The sequence below is a fragment of the Ambystoma mexicanum genome, chromosome 6p, assembly GCF_040938575.1.
Source record: "Ambystoma mexicanum isolate Mex_15411 chromosome 6p, UKY_AmexF1_1, whole genome shotgun sequence".
In the NCBI taxonomy this organism is placed as follows: Eukaryota; Metazoa; Chordata; class Amphibia; order Caudata; family Ambystomatidae; genus Ambystoma; species Ambystoma mexicanum.
The window spans coordinates 1,358,611,244-1,358,636,901 of NC_090935.1; the positions used below are offsets into that span (position 1 = coordinate 1,358,611,244).

Genomic DNA, 25,658 nt, shown 5'->3' on the forward strand with positions numbered 1-25,658 from the left:
TGCTATTGTAATGTAACTTCAGAAGAGAAGTACCTGCCTGGTACTGTGAAGAGTAAGAACATAGTAGAGATAAGGAATACCTGTCTTTTAACTAATGAGACGAAGAAGCCACAATGAGTTATGAAGAGTATAGCTCCAACACAAAGAAAGGACTATCCTGAGAAACTGGGGAAGCCCCAGCATTCCATGGTCAAAGTGGGAGGAACAAGACCCGGGAGTTACAAATCAGCTGGAGATGGGAGGTTGGTGGCCCAGAGAGAAAGTTGCTTTGCCTGGCTGCTGGCAATGTGCTAGAAGGGGTGCACGGATTGGGAGACCAACTGGAGGAAGTCTGTCCTATGCTTGTAAGTCGCAGGAGGAACATCCAAGAAGGGCTGAGGAGAAACCCCAACACGAAAGTACTTAAGCCAAAGCACGCAAAAGACGGACATGCAAAGCTCTGTCTGGTGACATGAGAACCCGTTGGGAAGAAGAGAGAAATAAGTGGTGGCATGAGAGGGCAGAGAGACATGAACCCTTTTTTCAGCAATACCACAAACAGAACAGATAGTGAAGCCGTCCTGACTGAAGCGAGCCAAATGTTGACCCAGTGACGCAACCCCAGTACAATAAAGGTAACGGGGAGAGTGGAAGACACAGGAAATAGGGCATGTAGGATGAGTATATATATAAATACCCAGAAAGCACGGATATGACGATTGGAGTGAGCCTGATTGTACCAGTGTGGAAAGCAAAGTTGAAGAGTCTAATACTCGTCCCGGTGAATGGAAAAACCATAAGCAAAGTGAGAATCATTCAGGGAATCGTCATACTCCTCCCAGTGAATGGCAAAACGATAAGCAGTGTGGGAATCATTTACGGACTCTTTCTCGTCCGAGTGAAAGGCAAAACCATAAGAGTGAGAATCATTTAAGGACTCCCCATACTAGTACAAGTGAATGGCAGAACCATAAGAAGAGTGAGAATCATTCAGGGACGCCTCATGCTCATTACAGGGAGTGGCAAAACCATAAGAGTCAAACAGGGACTCAACCTACTCGTCTCAGTGAAGAGATAAATAAGAAGAGGAGAGAGAGTTGTTTTGAGAATAGTTTTCAAAGGTAGCGGGCGCCCCTCTCTCGACAGAACAAGGCCTGATAACCTGTTCAGTGGTTATTAACCACTTGAGAGTTCGCAGCCACTGCTTTTACTCACTGTGCCTTTCACAGATGGGAAATATCCATTTGCATATCAGTCTTTGTCCTGCCCAGGGGCAGTCCAGCACCGAAATGCAATGGCAATTCCAATCTGAACGAGAGTACCACCAGCAACCCCATACACGTGTTTCACCCTTGTTGGGGATCATCAGTGAGGTGAAGCTGATGCCTCTCTAAGCACAGTGAGAGGGAGACCACGTCTGGTTGCCCCCAGGAGACCTAGGGTTACCAATCCCAGGTTCCTTGAAATTTAGTTTGCAAAGGTAGCGGGCGCCCCTCTCTCGACAAGGCCTGATAACCTGTTCAGTGGTTATTAACCACTTGAGAGTTCGCAGCCACTGCTTTTACTCACTGTGCCTTTCACAGATGGGAAATATCCATTTGCATATCAGTCTTTGTCCTGCCCAGGGGCAGTCCAGCACCGAAATACAATGGCACTTCCAACCTGAACGAGAGTACCACCAGCAACCCCATACACGTGTTTCACCCTTGTTGGGGATCATCAGTGAGGTGAAGCTGATGCCTCTCTAAGCACAGTGAGAGGGAGACCACGTCTGGTTGCCCCCAGGAGACCTAGGGTTACCAATCCCAGGTTCCTTGAAATTTAGTTTGCAAAGGTAGCGGGCGCCCCTCTCTCGACAGAACAAGGCCTGATAACCTGTTCAGTGGTTATTAACCACTTGAGAGTTCGCAGCCACTGCTTTTACTCACTGTGCCTTTCACAGATGGGAAATATCCATTTGCATATCAGTCTTTGTCCTGCCCAGGGGCAGTCCAGCACCGAAATGCAATGGCAATTCCAACCTGAACGAGAGTACCACCAGCAACCCCATACACGTGTTTCACCCTTGTTGGGGATCATCAGTGAGGTGAAGCTGATGCCTCTCTAAGCACAGTGAGAGGGAGACCACGTCTGGTTGCCCCCAGGAGACCTAGGGTTACCAATCCCAGGTTCCTTGAAATTTAGTTTGCAAAGGTAGCGGGCGCCCCTCTCTCGACAGAACAAGGCCTGATAACCTGTTCAGTGGTTATTAACCACTTGAGAGTTCGCAGCCACTGCTTTTACTCACTGTGCCTTTCACAGATGGGAAATATCCATTTGCATATCAGTCTTTGTCCTGCCCAGGGGCAGTCCAGCACCGAAATGCAATGGCAATTCCAACCTGAACGAGAGTACCACCAGCAACCCCATACACGTGTTTCACCCTTGTTGGGGATCATCAGTGAGGTGAAGCTGATGCCTCTCTAAGCACAGTGAGAGGGAGACCACGTCTGGTTGCCCCCAGGAGACCTAGGGTTACCAATCCCAGGTTCCTTGAAATTTAGTTTGCAAAGGTAGCGGGCACCCCTCTCTCGACAGAACAAGGCCTGATAACCTGTTCAGTGGTTATTAACCACTTGAGAGTTCGCAGCCACTGCTTTTACTCACTGTGCCTTTCACAGATGGGAAATATCCATTTGCATATCAGTCTTTGTCCTGCCCAGGGGCAGTCCAGCACCGAAATGCAATGGCAATTCCAACCTGAACGAGAGTACCACCAGCAACCCCATACACGTGTTTCACCCTTGTTGGGGATCATCAGTGAGGTGAAGCTGATGCCTCTCTAAGCACAGTGAGAGGGAGACCACGTCTGGTGGCCCCCAGGAGACCTAGGGTTACCAATCCCAGGTTCCTTGAAATTTAGTTTGCAAAGGTAGCGGGCGCCCCTCTCTCGACAGAACAAGGCCTGATAACCTGTTCAGTGGTTATTAACCACTTGAGAGTTCGCAGCCACTGCTTTTACTCACTGTGCCTTTCACAGATGGGTAATATCCATTTGCATATCAGTCTTTGTCCTGCCCAGGGGCAGTCCAGCACCGAAATGCAATAGCAATTCCAACCTGAACGAGAGTACCACCAGCAACCCCATACACGTGTTTCACCCTTGTTGGGGATCATCAGTGAGGTGAAGCTGATGCCTCTCTAAGCACAGTGAGAGGGAGACCACGTATGGTTGCCCCCAGGAGACCTAGGGTTACCAATCCCAGGTTCCTTAAAAAATAGTTTTACAAAGGTAGCGGGCGCCCCTCTCTCGACAGAACAAGGCCTGATAACCTGTTCAGTGGTTATTAACCACTTGAGAGTTCGCAGCCACTGCTTTTACTCACTGTGCCTTTCACAGATGGGTAATATCCATTTGCATATCAGTCTTTGTCCTGCCCAGGGGCAGTCCAGCACCGAAATACAATGGCAATTCCAATCTGAACGAGAGTACCACCAGCAACCCCATACACGTGTTTCACCCTTGTTGGGATTGTTGGGATGATCCTGAACAGGTTATCAGGCCTTGTTCTGTCGAGAGAGGGGCGCCCGCTACCTTTGTAAAACTATTTTTTAAGGAACCTGGGATTGGTAACCCTAGGTCTCCTGGGGGCAACCAGACGTGGTCTCCCTCTCACTGTGCTTAGAGAGGCATCAGCTTCACCTCACTGATGATCCCCAACAAGGGTGAAACACGTGTATGGGGTTGCTGGTGGTACTCTCGTTCAGATTGGAATTGCCATTGTATTTCGGTGCTGGACTGCCCCTGGGCAGGACAAAGACTGATATGCAAATGGATATTACCCATCTGTGAAAGGCACAGTGAGTAAAAGCAGTGGCTGCGAACTCTCAAGTGGTTAATAACCACTGAACAGGTTATCAGGCCTTGTTCTGTCGAGAGAGGGGCGCCCGCTACCTTTGTAAAACTATTTTTTAAGGAACCTGGGATTGGTAACCCTAGGTCTCCTGGGGGCAACCAGACGTGGTCTCCCTCTCACTGTGCTTAGAGAGGCATCAGCTTCACCTCACTGATGATCCCCAACAAGGGTGAAACACGTGTATGGGGTTGCTGGTGGTACTCTCGTTCAGATTGGAATTGCCATTGTATTTCGGTGCTGGACTGCCCCTGGGCAGGACAAAGACTGATATGCAAATGGATATTACCCATCTGTGAAAGGCACAGTGAGTAAAAGCAGTGGCTGCGAACTCTCAAGTGGTTAATAACCACTGAACAGGTTATCATGTCTGTTCTTGCGAGAGAGGGGCGCCCGCTACCTTTGTAAAACTATTTTTTAAGGAACCTGGGATTGGTAACCCTAGGTCTCCTGGGGGCAACCAGACGTGGTCTCCCTCGCACTGTGCTTGGAGAGGCATCAGCTTCACCTCACTGATTGACGTGTTTGACCCAGCAAGGGTGAAACACGTGTATGGGGTTGCTGGTGGTACTCTCGTTCAGATTGGAATTGCCATTGTATTTCGGTGCTGGACTGCCCCTGGGCAGGACAAAGACTGATATGCAAATGGATATTACCCATCTGTGAAAGGCACAGTGAGTAAAAGCAGTGGCTGCGAACTCTCAAGTGGTTAATAACCACTGAACAGGTTATCATGTCTGTTCTTGCGAGAGAGGGGCGCCCGCTACCTTTGTAAAACTATTTTTTAAGGAACCTGGGATTGGTAACCCTAGGTCTCCTGGGGGGAACCAGACGTGGTCTCCCTCTCACTGTGCTTAGAGAGGCATCAGCTTCACCTCATAGATGATCCCCAACAAGGGTGAAACACGTGTATGGGTTTTCTGGTGGTACTCTCGTTCAGATTGGAATTGCCATTGTATTTCGGTGCTGGACTGCCCCTGGGCAGGACAAAGACTGATATGCAAATGGATATTACCCATCTGTGAAAGGCACAGTGAGTAAAAGCAGTGGCTGCGAACTCTCAAGTGGTTAATAACCACTGAACAGGTTATCATGTCTGTTCTTGCGAGAGAGGGGCGCCCGCTACCTTTGTAAAACTATTTTTTAAGGAACCTGGGATTGGTAACCCTAGGTCTCCTGGGGGCAACCAGACGTGGTCTCCCTCTCACTGTGCTTAGAGAGGCATCAGCTTCACCTCACTGATGATCCCCAACAAGGGTGAAACACGTGTATGGGGTTGCTGGTGGTACTCTCGTTCAGATTGGAATTGCCATTGTATTTCGGTGCTGGACTGCCCCTGGGCAGGACAAAGACTGATATGCAAATGGATATTACCCATCTGTGAAAGGCACAGTGAGTAAAAGCAGTGGCTGCAAACTCTCAAGTGGTTAATAACCACTGAACAGGTTATCATGTCTGTTCTTGCGAGAGAGGTGCGCCCGCTACCTTTGTAAAACTATTTTTTAAGGAACCTGGGATTGGTAACCCTAGGTCTCCTGGGGGCAACCAGACGTGGTCTCCCTCTCACTGTGCTTAGAGAGGCATCAGCTTCACCTCACTGATGATCCCCAACAAGGGTGAAACACGTGTATGGGGTTGCTGGTGGTACTCTCGTTCAGATTGGAATTGCCATTGTATTTCGGTGCTGGACTGCCCCTGGGCAGGACAAAGACTGATATGCAAATGGATATTACCCATCTGTGAAAGGCACAGTGAGTAAAAGCAGTGGCTGCGAACTCTCAAGTGGTTAATAACCACTGAACAGGTTATCATGTCTGTTCTTGCGAGAGAGGGGCGCCCGCTACCTTTGTAAAAAAAAATTGTTTTGAGAATACACTTTTTCATCCTAAAGAAGAAACCAGTATTGTGAAGAATTAAACATATTCAGAGACTCAGTAAAACTATCATATTGGAGGACCAACACCCGCCATCGTTATACTGTTTATTGGGTAGAGCACAAAGACCCCCAAGGGAAGAAACAGTGACCAAGAGGAGATCTGGGAGAAACAGGGTGGAAGGTCATCACAGTATCAAGGAAACACAAAAGATGAATTTGAGGAACCAAAGGAACCAATACAAGAGGGCCTGGAAAAGCCCCTTAAAAAACGGAATGACTTGGTGCGAGAACTAGCGACAGGCTATCTGATGATCCTGTATCGAAGAGGACTTGGCACCCCAGATTACCTTTCACAGAGAATTGGCTTTTGGTTGTGGACTTCACTATTGACGAAGAGCACCCTAGTTTAGTTGTGTTAGGTAGGGATCCCCATAAAATAGGGAAAGATAGGTATGTTTTACATTATTTTCAAATAAACCTTTTTGAGAATGGCAAATATTAGTCTGTCTCTTTCTTCTGACCTACCACAATGGGTAAGCACAATATTCTGGAAAATTTGTATCCATGACCGGGAGTGGCTGCAGAAAGATATTCACTAATCACAAATGAGATGCGCATGTGTTTATGAGGTCACTAGAATGTTGGTTGCGGTGGGATGAAGTGTCCTCAGGACTGATCATAGGACTGCACCGTACATTTGTCTGGGTTACCTATATAAATAAGTGTTGCAGATAAGAGGACAGATTGAGACGTGTGTGTGGTGACAGCCATAATGAGAAATATGTCTATACCAAAGTTAGAGGATCAAAGAAAAGGGCCACAGAAGAAAGATGATAACTTGAAAATAGAAGTGAAAACGAGCACGACGGGTGTACTTGAGACTGGAAAGGTAGGAGAAAAAGTAACATTTTGGAAAGTACTGGGATGAATGAACTGTGAATAAAGGTTTCATAATGAGTTCTGAGAATATAAATTGCATGCAACAGAGTATTTGTTAGTCTGTCTGAGTCCGGAAATAAATGAGAATTAATCTCACTACAAGAATGAGCATACAACCTAGCGTGGGACCTTCCTCTCAGAGATGAGAGAATTCCGGGATCCCTGCTACACAGCAGCACCGCTGGGGAGCCGGCAGCGGGAGTCCCCAAGGTGCACTGTTTCAGAGTGGTAGTGTTCTGAAATTAGAAACGGGACTCCTTCTTTTCTGAGGTAGTTCCCTTTCCAATTTCCATTTTTCTTTTTTCAGTGCAGGAGTCTTCCCCCAACCATGAACTATGTTCCTGCATAGAAAAAGCACTTGCTAAACCCAGGCACCCATCTCCAAACTGGGGAGAAGATGTTGCACCCTGACATGAGGTCTTCTGATGCCCCTGAAGCTTGGCAGATTCGGCACCAACATCAACTGGACACAAGATAAGTTATGTCCCTGCCCACCTCCATAATTCGGTAGAGCGCTACTAGGGGGGGCGAGAATGCCAAAGGGATGCTCACCAATTGTGGCACTGGGACCTCATGAGTTGTCATCTCAATTTCTGAACAGTGTACCGGTGGGCTCCATATTGTCTCCCCTGTTACTCCAATAGCTGAACTGAACTGGTCGGCAGGTCTGTTCCTCTGAGGGTGTATAGATGTTACCCAGATCTTCCTTCGTTTTGGTGGTTGTCTGGATCATCTTTTAAAACCTGCTTGAATGAAATAGCAGAATGCATACATCGAAACAAGCTAAAATATAATGCAGCTTTAATTCATCCACTGAGGAAAACAATCTCTATGTCTGGAAAACATAGGTTCCTGTCTAGAATTGGTCATACAAGTAAAACAATCTTGGTGTGATCCAAGATTCAGGATTAACGTTTGCTTTTCAGAAAAGTAAATTTACCAAATCCTGTTTTTCTCATTTGCTGACTCCCCATACCTGATGAAATTTCTTTGTTGTCAAATGAACTGCAGTCATTCATGATTGCATCTCCTTGAAAATTGATTACTGCAGTGCCACATGCTTACTCCTACGTAAGATACCGCAAAGTCAAGTCGGCTACAATGCTCAAAATGCTGCTGCCCAATTGGCTTTCTCTCTGTCCATTGTGACAACGTTCTCGATGATTTACAAGACAAATCCAATACATTTGCACTTTTTATTGCAAAATGGTTTTACAAAAACAGGCATTCGGGACACGCAGTCTACATTTCCCTAAACCTGTGAAGAGGCTCCCATCTCTTGGCCCAACGCTCCGTAGTCCAACAAATCTTGTTGCAGTGCCAGCTCACTATAGCCAGAGCCCCTATGGTCTGGTATAAGGCTATGGCCTTATCTCTTGTACTCCTGAAGAGGTAGTCGCGATCCTCGGACCACCCCGCAGCCCCATCAAGTTCATGACAAGACGGAAAGCCAGAGACCACCCATTCTATTTCGGACAAATACCAAATGCACCAATGATTGACAAATATATGGAGAGGTACCCTCTTAGTCAGCCATACAGACCAAGTGCGGTACAAATCTATCCATGCATGGTGCATGGAACGAGTGCATGGAACGGTTGGAGTGCATGGAGTGGTTGGATCCTCCATGGCCGCTCATTTTTCACTTGTAGCCAGGGGGGGTTTGTGGCATAAACCTGAGTGTTCCATTCTGTTGCGGAATGGGACAGCCTAGTCTGTTTCTATTTGAGCAATCAGTTTGTTTCTCCTGTTCCAGAGCGGAGCCTTGTCCTTTGGGCCCAGGTGTATTGTGGTGCTTGTATTTTTTCTCTCAATGGTGTTGTTTCCCATCCTTGTGTGTGTGGAGTCTGGTGCATTCTGGTCACTGTGGTCTCTCAAACCACCTGGATGAGAAAGAGGACCGGCCAGGACAGAGGCTGATGGGCATTGGGTCGGAGAAATGGGGATCATTGTGCATACACCGCACAAAGCATACCCTGGAGTCGGGGACAGTGGTCCCTCTCATTGCCCCCACACCAGATCTGAGGTAGGTTTGGCATTCCGTGGTAGGCCACCTGCACCAGGTTGCCACATGACCCTGTCGCACCATTCAGGATCTCTTTCTCTTAGATCCTTGCACTGGTTGCCGATAAACTGCTGTGCTGGGTTTTAGGCAATTTGCCTGTATCCCTGTGTCTTTGACAGCATAGACATTTCTTTAACACATGGAAATTTAAGAAACATTTACCATTTTAAAATCTTTTCTCAGCCTCCTCCTGGTCTGTTCACCATCCCACATGTCTGAGTTGTCGATTGTTCTAAAGGAAAGGAATAATCTACCTGCCCTGCTAAGAACTCGTATTTCTTGATCTTTAATTCTATGATAAAGACCTGGCATTTTTCCACGGTCAAAATGAGCTCTCAAAGTAAAGTAGCACTTTTGTTTCTGGAAGCAAGATACCTGTGGCTGAAGGCTGAGCTGTATAAATGGAAAATTGGAAATGGCTATTCTTAGAGATATTGTGCCTGGACACTGCATTCAGGGAATGTTCATGCCCACAATTTGTATTCATAATTGTGCTACTCCATTGTGAGGAACTCGACCATCTGCACGATGGGTGTTCAGTAGCCTGGGTTTTTAAAAAGATTTTACGAAATTGAATAATGGTAGAAATGTGTGGGGCTAATCCGCACACATTTCCCTATGCTCACTGCACGACATACACATAAACCCGGGTACTCTGAGTGGACACAGCCTACAGGTGCTGTCCTCCTTGTCATATTTAGTTGGGATATGACAGCCAAGATTACACCATGTGCTCTCAGAAGGGGGAGGGCAAAATATTCCCCCTGCCATGGCCAGCCTAATTAACTAAGGCTCCATGGATTCACCCTGTTCTTCTGTTAGCTCTGCTGCTGGTGGCAGCTTTGCATACTAATCAGAGTTTAATTCAAACGGGCCCACATGGGGCCTGGCTGTGGAGGCTAACAAAGGAGACAGGAAACCCCCGACAACCTTTGATATACACTGTGTCAACCTGAATCCAGCTCGCGCCCTTAGTATCATGTCTGGGACTGCATGTTACAGTAGTCATCCCCTCAGGGGGACCCCATTCAGAAGGTAGGAGTATGTGATTTGACAGAGACAGAACGTCTGGTCCCACCGCAGCTTCAAGGGAGACATGCCTCTTTGAACAGGAAACCCAAAGAGCTCCATTAACTAGACAGACCCTTTGATCTACAACAGACGGGATGAGGTGTGGGACTTAGTATTATATGTTTTCACCCCTTTACCTTTTCTGTTGCAAAGCACTCTGGTTATCACCTTGTGCATAGAGGAGATTGTTGGTCGGGACCCAGGATTGGTCCATTAAGGTAGGCATTGCCTACACCAATCACTGTGGCCCATTTGACTTTAAAAGAGGACTGAGCCCCTCTTTTGGGCAGATCATTTAAAGACTTCACAAGTTGTAACCAGAAGAACTCAGCATTTAACCCTGGCTGAAGGTATAGTCTGCCTTACATCTTCTGCCAGTGAAGGAAGGCCAGGACCTCCATGAGGGAAGCAAGATCCCTCCCCTACAACATCTCCCAGGGAACAGAGGGAAATACTGAGTCCAGACGGCCCTGCTCCAGAACTGGTACTCAGCCAGCACACAGGGTGCCCTGCTAGCTCTACAACATGCTTCATAGGTGGGAGGTGCCAGATAATCTCTGAACCAAACCGAGGACAAGGCAGCAGCCTGCAACACTCCTCAGCTTTGGGCTGTCCCCCTTAAAGGACGACACTAGCCCAGTGAAGAAGCTAGGAGGAGTGCATTGACAAGCATTTACCAACATCCGCCTTAAAGGATATTTTCGAGCCAGTCGAGTCCCTCTAACTTCAACCGACTGCACCACTGACTGTTGTTACGCCGCATTCGCTAACGCCGTCCGAGATGCCTCGACCAGAGCTTCAGACCCGCCAACCAGCACTGAGACGACGATTGCAGACCCTGAGCCGCTGTGTAGGCCTGTCTGCAGCCATCCGTCCAGTCTCACTCACCAAACTGCCTGATTCCTGCAGCTGTCTGCCCTCTTCAACTCTGTCGCAGAAGCTACAAGGCGCCCTGAAACCAACTCGACCCACATTTTGGTTCTGTCCCCCTGGTCGTTCTCTGAAAGACCCTACTGACATGTTATGACCCATTGCCCCTTTGTGTTGAAACCAAGTATTCTTGAACAATTGTGGTCAATTACTGTACTGAATACGCTCCTGTCAGTATGCAGAGCATATCCCTTTTTCTTCTTTGAAACTGTCTGTCCTCTGCATTCCTTTAAAGGGTCCGTTGTATTTTGTAGTGTGCTAGAAATGTCTTTTGTGATAATAATAAAGTAGATATTTGTATACAACCTTGACCCTACAGACCCTTTTATCATTGGGTAATAATTGTATTTTCACTCTGTTGCTACTAGCCAACGATCCACGACCTTGCTGAGATAAGCCTGACGTTCCGTCCACGTTACCAAAATTGGACAAGGAGGTTTATAATTGACTTATGTTTCTAATCTGTTCGGATTACTTCTGGTGTGCTAGAGGTGTGGGGCTGATTGATGTTTAAGAAACCGATATTCATCCCTGGACCGCTGGTGCCCCGTAAGTTGATTCGTCACATCCACATTATATTGTGCAGGACTACCAACTGTTTGGTAATAATTCGCTTACAACATTTATGCAATTGAGGACCCTTTTCAGAATGTTCACAACCTAGACATTCAGGATGGGTCAATTCCCGGGCCCCATCCTCAAATAGTGCGTGGAATTTTGGCTTCCCAAAGGCAGGCCAGCTTTGATTTCTCTGTGTATCCACTTGTTCACAGCACGCCACCGTCACACTGGCTATCTCCACCTCACTCTGCTCTACTTGTCGCGCCTTGAAACACTTGTGTATAGGCACGTTATAAATGCCATATCATATCATACTCGCACAGTGCTGCTTCGCTCAACTCGATGCTCTCTTCTCTCCTTCCCCATTCCTTCCTCTTGCTCACACTGCAGTCGCACCTGCATATTTACCCTGTCTCCCTCTGTGCAACTGCGCCACCAACTCCTTTTTACATGCCGCCTCCCCTCATTGTGCTGACAAGTTACCAATGCAATCAGACATGCCTCGCATGCACTTTCTGTTGCACCAAAGCCTTTTCTCTTTTTTTGGGGTCCTCCTAGGTCTCCGCAAGCTGCTCAAAGCCATAGCCACAAGGGTGGGGAGACATGCCAGGTATTAGGTACACTTATTTATTTATTTGCATTTTTAAAGCGCTCACACACTTATCCCTCCTGAACGACCCTCCCTTTACTCTGGCCAATTAAGTTAGGCTTTTGTGCATTAATGCCCGATAGTGACCATGTCAGGAGCGCAAATCCTTTAATATTGCTATCTGTAAACTGGTTTTCTTCATTCCAATTTTATTGACGGTGGTGGCTATTCAACCCTTACTTCCTTCTTCTTTTTTAATGGAATTCAGCCAAAACCTGCCCTTTCACCTATTAATCCCCTCGCACTACCATGTCACCCTCATTCAAGACTGCAGTAGATCTGGGCTGGTCAATTTACCCGAATAGTAGAGTCAAATCAGTATTTAATGATACAAATAAGGCAAATATTCTACACTCAGAATCGTCATGAACATTTTGGTCATTTATTGATTGTGGATATCCCAAACCCTGACTGGATTTTGCAGAACAGTTGGTCCTCATTTCCATCCCTAGTTTACAATCCATGTGGGCGCATAGCCACCCGTACCATTTTACCACCATACTACCCCACCCTCACAGTAGTTTAGCATGCACAGTGCCACTGTTGGTGCTGATTTACACTGCTGCTTTTTTGAGTCGCTGCATCTCCCAGAAGCGTCACGAGCCTTTCCGCAGGCGCATTGACCGCATTGCCTTCCATTTTTCCTCCCGAGATTCTTTCTAGTCTGACATGGCTGGAGAACGCAAGGGCAAGGCCACTCATTCGGATGTAGCCCGAGTAGACGGCTTTACATCAGGTGAATGTGTGAGCATGCAGCAATCTAGGGCAGGTGAGAGATAAGTAAGGCAAGGCTACTATCATGGATTGGTTTCTGCTTTTTCCGACTGCATGCTTTCTTTTCCACAGTCCAGCACTCACAGATTAACAGAGATCAATGTGATTGTACCAAATTCATACAAACAGCTTGTTTGGTGTATCAGGATTACTGCCCCCTTGTGTCCTGGCACTTCTCTTGAGTGCTTTTGTGCGCCGCGTGGCTGCGATATGGCCTACTTTTTACGCTGGTAATTTAAGTTCATACGCTTCTGCCGCCGCCACATGCAGACTCCACGAGGAAACCTCTAAACCTTGCTCCTCTTGTGTTTCTCTACAGCAAAAGGCCCAAGACCATCTCCATAGATGAGAACATGGAGCCAAGCCCAACAGGAGACTTCTACCCCTCGCCGAATTCCCCAGCTTCCGGGAGCCGGACATGGCATGATCGAGATCAGGGTGAGTACCAGCAGTGCCGGATGATCCATCGGGCCAAGTAGGCACCGGCCTATGGGCCCCACTCCTTTTACTGGCCCCGTGACAACAGATCAAAATAAAGCGTTGCAGAAAACAAAAAATGTATTAGGAGATCATTTGGGAGGGGCGCTCCAACATTTCGACTGCCTAGGGGCCTCCACAAGGTTTAATGCGGCACTGAGTACCAGAAGAGAGACACTCAAATGCGGCCGTAGGGTAAATGCATGCATTGTGGAGGCTGGAATGGGGGAGCTGCCTGTTCTCCTAGTTTGGGACCTCTGTTAACCTGGAAGAAGACCATGCTATATACTCAAGGGATAACAGGCCTGCCTCTGTTTAGAAAGTTTTCACCCTGGCTCCTTTTCTACCCCCAGCCCTTCGTGCCTTTGTGAAAGAGTTCCTGAATATGGACCACTGGGAACGAGAGAACGAGCGGGTCTCTGACATTCACCAATCCCCTACAAGTACCAGGTTTCAATAGAGAGAAAACATTCAAGCACAAAAAGGAAGGCATTGCCAAGGTGGACTGCAGAGAGACTGTTAATGGGCCAGCACACAGTTGGGAAAATCTGTTTTTTAGTTTTAACTATTAGGTGGCGCTAAAACGCCATCTATAAGCCAAACCGATTGCATTGGAGAACAGTTAGGTGGCAATAGGATTGGAGGGGATGCACAAACCTCATAGGTGGTATTTGATTATTTGCCCACACATTGACTTCCCATGGCCATGCTAATCTCTGCAGCCATTACCACCCACTGCTTGCCCCTCCCCACCCAAAACACATCCTCCTGGGATCTCTTTGAGCTAGCTTTTTCAATCCTTGCCATCAAACTTTGTGCTCGAAGCGCCTGTCAGTGTTTTTTAAAAGTATTCTTATGAGAGTTAATGACTTAATTGGAGCTGCAAACGTGCTGTTGGTGTTATAAATGGAACCCAGACTGGGTTAAGCCATTTTTATAAGCACTCGGTGTGTCCTTCACTGAAATCCTGTTAAAAACCAGCACTGGCAAAGCCAACAGGTTTAGCTTGCTTATTTATTTTATTTATATATTTATAACGCGGAGAAAGCCTGCAGGCATCAGGGCGCGACAAAGACACAGGGACGGTGGAGTGACAGGACAGAAAACGGGAAGGATCAGGCTCTACATGGCCACAGAAAGTAAGTGATAAGGGATTTCTTACTTGAATAGCGTGGTTTTCAGCCGTTTCCTAAACAAAAGCAAATTGCTTTCGAGCCTGAGATTCCGAGGTAGCTCATTCCAGTAGGAGATGGCCTTACTAGGAAATGCTCTGCCTAGACCTGTAGGTTTTGCTCTGGGTTGACTAGGCTTGAGCAATCCTTGTTTAGCGGATCTCAAGCTTCGTCCTGGCTAGTACCAGCTGAACTCTTTCTTCAGGTATACTGGAGCTGTTCCATTAAGGCAGTGGTGAACCAGTATTAACTTGTTTATAAGTATAAGGCATTTTCCAGGCACTTCTATTACATGTCCTGGTACTCGAACGGTTTTGCAGATGCTACCATCATGGCCAGTCAATACTATTACAGCTGTGCCTGGCAAATTTCTTTTCCCAGGCCTATGCAAAAGCCAAAACTGTTGGCATTTCCAATGCTTGTTTGTAATGTCCGGTGAATGATGCTCTTGGTGCCGATATGGATATATATTAGAGCCACATGAGAGGCGTTCCCATTTTAGCCAGGACATAAGCGCTCCATAGACTACTGGCAGGAGCCGCTCTCCAGCCCCACTTGGCCAACCCCTGTTACGCTTCCAGATTCAAAAGCCGATAGTAGCATCTACTGTGGAGGACCAAGTTATGGTTAAGCTGGAGTGGGTGCGCAACTTCATAGGCATGCAATGCAGGTGGATCTACCTGATTTTACCAAACTGAAAAGTTCGACCCCCAAAAGTCTGTTTTTCTTTTTTCTTCAATTTTCCGCAAATATATATGTGGGGTAGACCCCCCAAGCCCCCCCCCCCCCCACCTTACCCCTACACATGTTTTATTCACTTTACCCCCCACATATATATATGCAGAAAATTGGGGGTCAGACTTTTGGGGGTCGAACTTTTGGGAGTAGGTAATTTTGTACAATACCCATGCAGGTTGCATTGCTGCTCATGCAAACGGGCTATGAGCAGCAGGAAGCCAGGGGGCCCGCATGTACGTCCACCGCCCACCAGTCCATCCAAGTACCATGTATGAAGCAGCTGTGTTTCTTAAGCGCCAGCAGCATTTATCTTCGTTTCGTTAATGAATAGCCATTTCCATAACACCTTGGCGCTCTGTCAGATGAAAGCATTTACCGCAGATTACACTGTAGCGTGACGCGGGATTTATGTCGGCCCCTTCAAAGTGAAACCCGCATAAGGGCGTGGAAGCTTTCCAGGCGAATGCCAGGGTTGGAGGCATCGTTTGCTGGGGGTTTGCACCGCCACAGCACATTGTCATCAGCCACTTAGGACCTAGTTTTTTCAATAGCGCTAAACAGAAAGGAAAATAAATACGTGTATGTTTACGGTAATGTTGCATCATTGGAGTGCTTTCCTGAATGCTGTTGGTATGATATTGTCTTTCATATGATGTGCCTTCACTGTGCTACTGAATGAGTTCTTTTTTGTTGTATCCAAGTCAGGAGAGAGTGCACATTTCTGGTCGTCGAAGGACGCACGCAGGCCCGGTTTTCAGGATATCCATCATACACCTTCCAGAAATCAGTTTACATCCAATGGACGCCGCAGGCCATCCTTTTACATTTTCAGGGGCTTTAGTGAATATCTGGGAGGTTTGTGAGCTCGAGGGCCAGAGTGGTGCACCAGGAGGTTTGTGGGCTCGAGGGGCAGAGTGGTGCACCAGGAGGCTTGTGGGCTCAAGGGGCAGAGTGGTGCACCAGGAGGTTTGTGGGGTCGAGGGGCAGAGTGGTGCTCTAGGAGGTTTGTAGACCCGAGGGGGCAGAGTGGTGGACTGGGAGATTTCTGGGCTCGAGGGGCAGAGTGGCACACAGGGATTTTCGTGGGCTCGAGGGGCAGAGTGTCGCATCGGGACGTTTTTGGGCTCAAGGGGCAGAGGGATCACCAGGAGGTTTGTGGGCTCACAGAGCAGATTGGTGCACCAAGAGGCTTGTGGGGTCGAGGGGCAGAGTGGCGCACCAGGAGGTTTGTGGGGTCGAGGGGCAGAGTGGTGCTCTAGGAGGTTTATAGACCCGAGGGGGCAGAGTGGTGGACTGAGAGATTTCTGGGCTCGAGGGGCAGAGTGGCACACCGGGAGGTTTGTGGGCTCGAGAGGCAGAGTGGCGCATCAGGACGTTTGTGTGCTCGAGGGGCAGAGTGGCACTCCGGTAGGTTTGTGGGTTCGAGGGGCAGAGTAGTGCACCATGGATCTAACTGAAAAAAAAATCTGTATTTATTATAAGGAAGCTAAATAATACAAGCCAGTCCTACAGGTAAGTGTTAGACCCATCATTTATACTCCCTAAAAACAGGCAAATTCTCCCAACAAAAAAAAAATAGGTTATACTAATACTCAAATACAAAGACACCAACTGCCAACACCCACATGAGTCCATGGCTATCTGTGGATCCGTGGTATCAACAGAGAAGTGCCAAAGGAAGGCAACCTAATGTTATTTCTGCCCAAACTGAAGAGGGATATTAAGGTAAAAATGCATCGATTTCTTTTCGACTTTTGCCTAAAAATACCTCCTTTGGGGAACAGCTTATTTTCCTCCCTAAAATATTATTGTACTCCCAAATTAAAAAAAATATTTTTAAAAAAAAATAATCCCACGCGCAAATCTTGAGCGAGCATCAGAAAGCAAGCCTGCTCCGCTTGAGCACATGCACTGCATGATAGGTACATGATAACTGTAAATCCAGAGGAATACAAAGAAAATCAATGCTTTGTCATCCCGGGCTGGTCCCGCAAAGCCACTGCCCTTGGTCGTCGTGTGCGGGAACGGGTGAGGTTTTGCACCGAGTTCCTTAACTGTGGGCCTTCTTCACATGCATTGACTGGCTGGCTAATGACTTTGCAGATGCTTGGGCGGATGGAAGGATCTGCTGGCGATAGGACGTGGTCCTACCGGAGAACTTGCAATGCTCCCTTCATGGCCAACGCCATGGAGAACCAGACATGAGCGACTGGTGTGATGTAAACCATCCAGCAATGTTTTGCTCTTCAGCAACAATTGCACAGAAGAGATAAACGGGTCCTCGTATACAAATGACTGCACAAGCTGGGCTCTATCTTTGGGTGTAGAAGGCGATCGGGGGCACGGGATTCTAGATGACCGGATACCAACTGCTTCTATGGGATCTTGTTTGGCCGTTCAGATTTTAGGACATTGGATTTTGTATATATATGGGGAAGAGGAAAAACAAAGGGATTTCTTCTGGGAAAGGGAAATTACGAACTAATAATGCACACCACTGTGAACCCATGGTTGCAAGATAAATCTGTTGGAACTTCATCCATTGGAGGTCTAAAAACCCCAGTTGTCTAAAAACCAATATGCTCCCAACTGAAACTGGTAAAGAAAATACATTTGTAACTGGTCAATTGGAATTACCATCACAAGGACGCACTCCCACGGAATGCCCTGGGCTGCGTATTCCTTGAGACAGGCAGGTCCATGTAGGTTTACAGAAGGTGGTCACACTCTCTTCAAAATTCTTGTGCATTTCGAGAAAATTGGAATCTGAGATGGTGCTGGAAGGATTCCAATGGCTGGGTGTGGGGGTGGTCTTTGCAGAGTCAAAGGAATCCTGACTGTGACCAGGAAGCTGTGGTGAAAACCAGGGTGTGGTGTAAGTAACAGTTGAGTTGCATGCCGGGGTGCATGTTCTGCGGGCGGCCCGAGTGCTGTATCGATTCCACCCAGGTCGGTTGGCTCTATGGGTGGCTCCTGGCTCTGTGTGCAGCACCAGCCATTCGTTATCGCTGCTCGCTCTTACACCTGTGAATACTAAGCCCCGGTTCCGAATTCTGATAGTTCATACTTGCACTGTGGGGCGTTACTTCAGGGTAGAGGAGGAGGGCACAGCACCCAGAGTCACAAATCTATTTCGATGGAAACCAAGGCTTTAAAACTAGTTTGGGGAGAATCCCCCAAAACTGGTGTTTCTTGACCTGACCCAGGATACAAAGGTCTCTGGCACCAGAGCTGGGTCTAGTACTCTGTGGCTACCTCTGAAGCAAGCCTACCCATCATGGTCTGAAACTACCCTAAATACTGCGTCAGCCTCGTAGCGGAAAGACCCTTTACACAAACACTAATCATAGGACGCACACAGTCCGAGTCTGGGAATTAAACAAAGCCGATTGGAAGGAACTGGCTTCCTTCTGCTTGTAATGGACACTGTTACCCAAGCATGCCACCCCCCCCCCCCCCGCCACACCGAGCCTGGCTCCTGTCATTACTTGAATGCAGAAATGTAACGTGATGTGGGGACGCGCAAGCTCCTTGCAGAGAAACTGAGGGCTGAATTGTGTACTCAGTGCAACATTTCAAGCAGGGTATGAAATAGCACAACGAGCTTCAATACCGTGGCCAAAAATGGCATCAGCCGTGTTTGCGATTTTTGGCCGCAGTGATTTCTGGGCCTGGTGATGAGAAATAAAGGAAACCCTAGCAAAGGCCAATAATGGCCATCCCCTGCAAAGGATTGTTCCTCATGACTTAATAGACCAGGGCTCTGCAACCTTTGGCTCGCCAGATGTTTCGGACTACAATTCCCATGACATCTGGCTATTCGCTATGCTGGTTCGAATGAGGGGAGTTGTAGTCCAGAACATCTGGAGAGCCAAAGGTTGCAGACCCCTGTGATAGACGTTGTTGCAATTACTGAACTCTGGATCACTTACTAAATTGATATGGGAAGCATACGAGTCTTCCTCGACCGTTGTCCGTAAGGTAACTACTCACAGATCAATGCAGAGGGTACATACCAGTAGGCAACCATGCCCCTTACTGATTACAGATGAACATCAATTCGTGTAGGTGTGTGCTTTTGGATGGCCTCGGAGATGGATGGTAAACACTCTGACAAGTCAGTCACAATAGGGCGCTCCTGCGCCTAGCGTACTCCTGGTCAGGCGAGGCAAAAGGGCAAGTCCAGCCAGTGCAAGCAATCGGCTGTACATTTTTCTCTGGGAATTAGAGGTACAATTACATATGCAGTGCTTAGCCTCTGACCACGCCAGTGTCTGTGTCACTCAAATCCTCCATCTGGGCAACTTGTGTGTGCACAATGTATGCCACAAGCACCAGAACACGGCATGCACAGTTTGTGCTTTATTTTCACTCTGAAGTTGAGCATCGGGAATGAAGGGTTTTCCTTCACAGAATTGTAATGAGGAAGAGGGAGCGGGCCCAAAACTAAAAACAGAATTTAAAACAAATCTATCATGCAAATACATGGAGTGTGTTCATTTGAGGCGGAGGTAAAGCTGGAAACCAAACTCTGTCGGGGAGTTTTAATAGATGACTTGAAGAGCAAGCTCACTTTACAGGTTGCCTTTAGCTGTACTGGTAAAAGTGTTTGAGGTCCAGTATCGTTGCGGGACCCTCTCGGCCGCACTGTAAATACGCACACAATCACCCAGCGTGAACAGTATTGCCCCAGGAGGGGCTCCCGTGGAATCCTGACTGTTGGCATGTGTGTTGGCACAGGAAATATAAAAGTTTCACAGTATTTTTACCAGCTTTTGGCATTTCCCTTTCGTCTGCAAAGGCTTACAGATTTATAGAGGCATGTGTCTAAACAGTCGGAGTTCAAACACTTGATTTCTACAGCCTAATTTCAAGTTTCCTACAGCACCGAGCGCTTGGTAGTTGAAAGGAATTCAACCAAAAGAGTAGTTCCTGTTCCTTAAACTAAAACCGCACTCATGTAAACGGGGGGCGTGAATTCAATTGGCTAGTTCACGACTCCGGCACCGCCATCAGAATCTTAAAAAGTGACTCCTCGCTTATGATTGATAGTCTGCGGAACGATGACACGTCAGTTCTGCAAAAGTTCAAATTGTTGTTTGGTTCACCACTGACTCGACATCCTCTTGGCACTACAGTGCACCAAACGCATTGATGATCACCTTGCCAACCTCAAATAGATAAAAACCTGAGCCGCAGGTTCATAAACCCAATCTGCTACCTTACCTATTCCTCAAAACCTATCAAGAAGGTAGCATGACCATTGCTCTCTGATAAAGTATGGAGGGCAGGTTACTAGAGGCCTCTGTAAGTGCGGCCGGCCTACATATGGTGGGACTCCAGCCCGCGCGTCAATCAAACGCCTGCATGAGCCACGCACGCTGAAGCTTGTGGTATATGAGAATAGTTGAAGGCCAACCTTGGTGTGCTTATTTCATCAAAATCATAGGGGTAGCACAAGTAACGCATTGACCCCTTTCCAATGTCCAGAAGGGACATCACAATTCTTTCGAGCTATGCAGATAACTTTTTTTTTACATTGGCCTTTAGAAGTCAATGTAGTAGAATGTTAATACATTCTTTCTGATTGATGTCCCAGACATGCCCAGCCAGAGACATCTACAACTTAAAAAAAAAAGGCTGGGGGCTTATTGACCACAGTCTTCAGATTGCTTCAATGACGGGGGTTAACGGGCAGCCTTCAGGTGCTGGATGCCACTACACGGCGGTACCCGTTGCTACTTCTAAATCATGTCGCCGTTTATGATGCTCAGGGGAGATGTGTCAGTCCACACTCAAGCTCCAGTCAGGCTCCTGAGAGCTGAAGAAAACTGTACCTCCTTAAGTGTTAAGCAGTTGGGGGTGATCCATTGGATGCCACACCACAAGGAACTGGAGAGAAGAGATTGGGCGAGTGAGAAACATCAGGTGAACTGAATTCAGAAAAAATAGCTTGTTGGGCGTCAAACCAAACTAAATGAGAGGTTGCCGCCCCGATACAGTAAACAATGGTTTCTCACGTTGTGGCCCTCCAGATGTTTTGGACTACAACTGCCATGGTCTTTCTGCAGTGACATTGCTGGATAGGGCTGATAGGAGTTGGAGTCTGAAACATCTGTAGGGCCTCATAATGAGCACCCATGCATTAGACCTCATTTGAATTCTCAGGGCATCCTATCTACACCCAAGAGAATTATACCCCCTTTACCAGCTGCTTCCGCTGTAATTGCTGGGGCTGTTTTTGGCTGTCACCCGGTAATGTGCTTTGGTTTTTTGATTTTCTCTGAATATAAAGAATTGTGGGTCACATAATCCCAGCATCCAAAGCGCTTTCCTGGTACCACTTGATTAAAGAATGACATTAAAATACCTTGTAACCTCTGCAAAACCTCTGCGGGGGCTCGCTCCCCCCTACACTGCCAGTCGAAATCTAAAATGTGTCGGTACTAAACTAGTCCCACAACCCGTTTTAAACTAGAGTACACACAGGGAAAACACCATCAAAGTGCTGGCACCATGACAACAGAATAATGCATATACATAGCTGAGGAACAGGCACAACCTGGTGGCCTTCAAGTCAGTGTCAGACAATAAACACTAATGGCCTGTTGTCCTTTTTGTTGACGAATTTAAAGTGGCGTGATGTGGCAGCTTTTACGAAGCCAAGATCTATGCCATGTTTACGCTTTGGCTTATTTGTCACTTCTTGGAGCAAGTGCTGATAGCATGATAGCGGTAGATAACAAATGCATAGGAGTTCACAATCATCTTAGTAATGCATCATTATCCTCTTTTTTGTGCTCTGGGATTGTGATTGGCTGAAAGGTGATCAGTCTGTGGGCAACTTTGTTTCAATTGTTTGCCTCTGATCCCAGTGTAATGGACAGATGTCTGGGGTTTGACCGAAGCGTGTTTGTTTTGATGCCACTGTCTTTGCTTTTGACGTTTGTGGCTGTTTTGTGTTAATTATGTCAGTAGTTAGCGCTTGTAATGGTAGAAAGGACATTGATGTCCTGTGGTCATGGCATGACATGACCTGGGGCATTTGAGGCTACAACTCATATATGGCAGCCAAAACTTTTTAGCCTGGTCGATTCCTCTTTTATAGTTACCCTCAAACTCCGGTGACTGGGTTACTTGTGAGTAAGAAACCTCAGTGCATGTAGGCATCTCTTGCAGGTGTAACTTGCCGGCTGATGGGTTAATCTGCCAGCAGGGGAGATGCACTGCGTGGTGGAGAAACAGACTAATTTGAAGTTGGGTAATGGTAACACCTAGCACATGTAGTGCCGGGAAACTGCAAGTAACACATTGAGTATAATCTTCGGTTCCTGGCAGAAGTGCACCCTCCAGCATCGCACATTAGATTCAGGGTTGCTGTTATTGCAAAAGGGTGCACGTTCATTGTAAAATCAGGCACTTCAACTCCGCCTTTCTTCGACCTGCAATGGCTGTCTGCGCCTCCATGTCATTTCAGCATTTCTTCCACTCTCCCCATGCTGCACGGTGATTCAATTTTCATTTCGCTTTCTTTTAATTGGATTGCTTTTTCCCCATGTAGCGATTTTGCTTCAAACATCATTGTTATTGCTGATCAATTTTAATTGATCTCCTAAGCTATTAGCGTTATGAATATACCTTCCGAGAAGGAGGGAGGTTAAGGGCGGGAGAAATGCAGAGGCGAGCAGGAGGTAAAGGACGACTGAAAGAGAGAGTGGAAACAGAAGAAGGCCAAAAACGAAGGAGCACTAGAATAGGTAGAGGAGGGGGGACAACAGACGAGAGGGGACGGAAGAGGGGGGGGGGGGGTGTAGAGAAGAGGTAGAGGGGAGGGGAGGGGAGGGTAGAATAGTGGAGGAAGGAGATAGGAGGGGAGAGGTGGAGACGGGAGATGAGGGTAGCATGGTGGAGGAAGGTGATGGGAGGTGGGGAAGGGATTTGAGGATAACATGGAGGAGGGGAATGGAGAGATGGAGAGGGTAGAGTAGACATGACAGGAGGGAAGGAGAGGGTAGCATATACGAGGAAGGAGATGGGAGGATAGAGGTTGCGAGGTCATTGGAGGGTAGCATAGAGGCAGGAGATGGGATGAGAGGTAGAATAGAGTAAGAAGTCGACAGAGGAGATATAGAGGAGGGGGAGAGCTGGAGCGGGGAGGAGAGGGTAGCATGGAGGAGGTAGGAGATGGGATGTGGGGAGGAGATTAGAGGATAGCATAGAGGAGGAGGAGGGGGAATGGAGAGGCGCAGAGGGTAGCATAGAGTAGACATGATTGCAGGGTAAGGGAGGGTAGAATATAGGAGGAAGGCAATGGGAGGGTAGGTGGTTGTATAGAGGCAGGAGATGCGATGGGAGCGAAGAGGCAGGGGTATTAGAGGTAGAATAGAGTAGGAAGAAGATGGGCGCGGTTGAGAAGAGGGGGTAACATAGATGAGGAAGGAGATGGAGGTGAGGAGTGGAGGGGAGAGCAGAGGAAAATTCCCAGCCTCTGTCAAATGAGTCACTATGAAAGAAGTTCCAAGAATGTCCCTGCAACACAGCCCTACCAAGAAGCACACTGCCTGGCTGTACACTCTGGACTGGCTCTTGGGCCTGTAGTCTTCTCTGGTTGTGTTTTCTGTGTAATTGTTACCCTCAAGGAGCAATGTTTCATGGTCTGGGACACTTATGGTTTAAATGTCACCGTTTGGGCAGTGGAAATTGAACTCTAAATCGTCTGTGGTTGTGTTTCAGAAATAACAGGCCCGTTTAGTTTTGGCCAGTAGATTTTGCTGGTAGGTAAGTGGTCGAATGAAAGACCTTTCCTAGCGGATGTCGATGGGTCTGCCATTACCAATTAGTTTCATGGAAAGAGAAGACTAAGGCAAGCACCTCCCATTGCAAAGCTGTGCTGCCTGCCCGTGTTTTCTCCTACATGCCAAAGTCCTAAGTGCAGCAAGGCCAGTGCCATGAAGTGGAGGAGCTGCAGCATAGAAGCGCTGCTCAACAGCGCATCTGTCTCCCTGCTCGGGCTGCAAGCGGCAGCGCTGCACACTTCACCCACTGCCAACATTAAAGAAGAGCCAGCTGGAGGAAGCGAGTTCAGTACCGCTTCATTCTTCTCCCGTGCACTGAGGGGTCGGGTCTTAGTAGGGGGAGGTGGTGGCAGTACATGGTAGCTGATGATCATCCCTGGCAATGGGGCATATACAAAAGCCACAAATATCGGATTTGTCAAGGCTTGGTGTATTTCTCAGTGTTGACTTCTTCTAACACACTAGTGTTTCAATATTTCAGATTAATGAGTTTTAATTCAGCAAAGAACTGTGAGTGATGGTCCCTTTTTCTATTTGGGTTATGAGGGCTGTTGCAGTCCTGGTTTGTTATCAGTTGGCCTGGGGATGCCGGTGCTGACGTTCTAGGCAACGGGCCGCTCGGCTTACTATCTTATTGTTCGGTTTACATAGCTGATGGCCATAGTTGACACCAGGACTCAAATTGAGCACTCGCCATTGACGAGTTATAATTCACTCTTGGCTTGGGAAGCAAGAAATGATGTGCTCTGTGCATGGGAGGAACCTGGGGGTTTGTCGGGGGGAGGTTGGTGGGAAAGGGACTTTTGATGTCTGGCTAGAAGCTTGAAAATGGAAATGTGTACCCATGCATGAAACACTTTCCCATCTCATCAGACTGGTAGGCGTATCGTGTCATAGCTTTTTGGTTTAGGTACTTGAGTGTGTGCTAGTCCTATTTCTATTATTTAAGAATTTTACAAGATCTGCTGATGAGTCGAATCTTGGCGTTTCGTGCACATGCTGATGACACCCAGTTATTCTTCCATGCTACAGGCTTACGGACAGTAGACCACAACACTATTGTAAATGCTTGTTACATGGGTCTAAAACAGGGGTTTGCACCCGACGGATCTCCAGATGTTTTGGGCTATGACTCCCATGATGCCTCACCATTGACTTTTCTGGCTGGAGCTGATGCTAGTTGTGGGCCAAAACATCTGGAGAGCAAAAGGTTGCAGAACCATGGTCTAAAATAATGAATGAAAGCGAACTAGACGACGTACAACGTCATAAAACCAGATGTGATTTGATCTTAAGAACACCATTGGTAAATATATCTTCCTTGCACATGGCAAAACCTCTTATACTCAATAGAAGATGGCAGTAATGCTATCACTAGTAATTTGAACAAATACATAGTTGTTCGAAAAGGTTCCACTGTTTTGAGAAGAAAAGAGGAAGCGGATATCGCAAGAGCAATCATAGAGTTAAGGCTGGAAAATTATAGACTCTTGTTTGTGGGAAGCTCAAAGTTATTGCCTGGCAATAACACAAAAAGTATTGTTCAAGCCAGCCGTTTTGGCTTTTTGCTTGGGCATTTAGTGCCTGGCCATAAGATGGAATTGGCTGTCAAATGGTGTACCTGGGCATATGATGTCCGTTCCTGCAAATGCTATTTTAATAACTATACACATATGCCAAAACTCGTGGCTTTGCTAATACTTGTTTTAATAAGATTTAAGTGCAAGGAACAGATGTGA

At 47.3% G+C, this 25,658-nt stretch overlaps 1 protein-coding gene across 8 annotated transcripts in view; it reads left to right on the forward strand.

The window, feature by feature from the left end:
* NFIB (nuclear factor I B) overlaps nucleotides 1-25,658 on the forward strand; it is an 870,278-nt gene that overhangs the window by 689,742 nt on the left and 154,878 nt on the right. For all 8 annotated transcript variants that reach the window (XM_069626065.1, XM_069626060.1, XM_069626059.1 and 5 more), the window contains one exon: nucleotides 13,057-13,175. In XM_069626065.1, coding sequence (XP_069482166.1) covers nucleotides 13,057-13,175 — 119 coding nt within the window. The remainder of the gene's footprint in view (nucleotides 1-13,056; nucleotides 13,176-25,658) is intronic.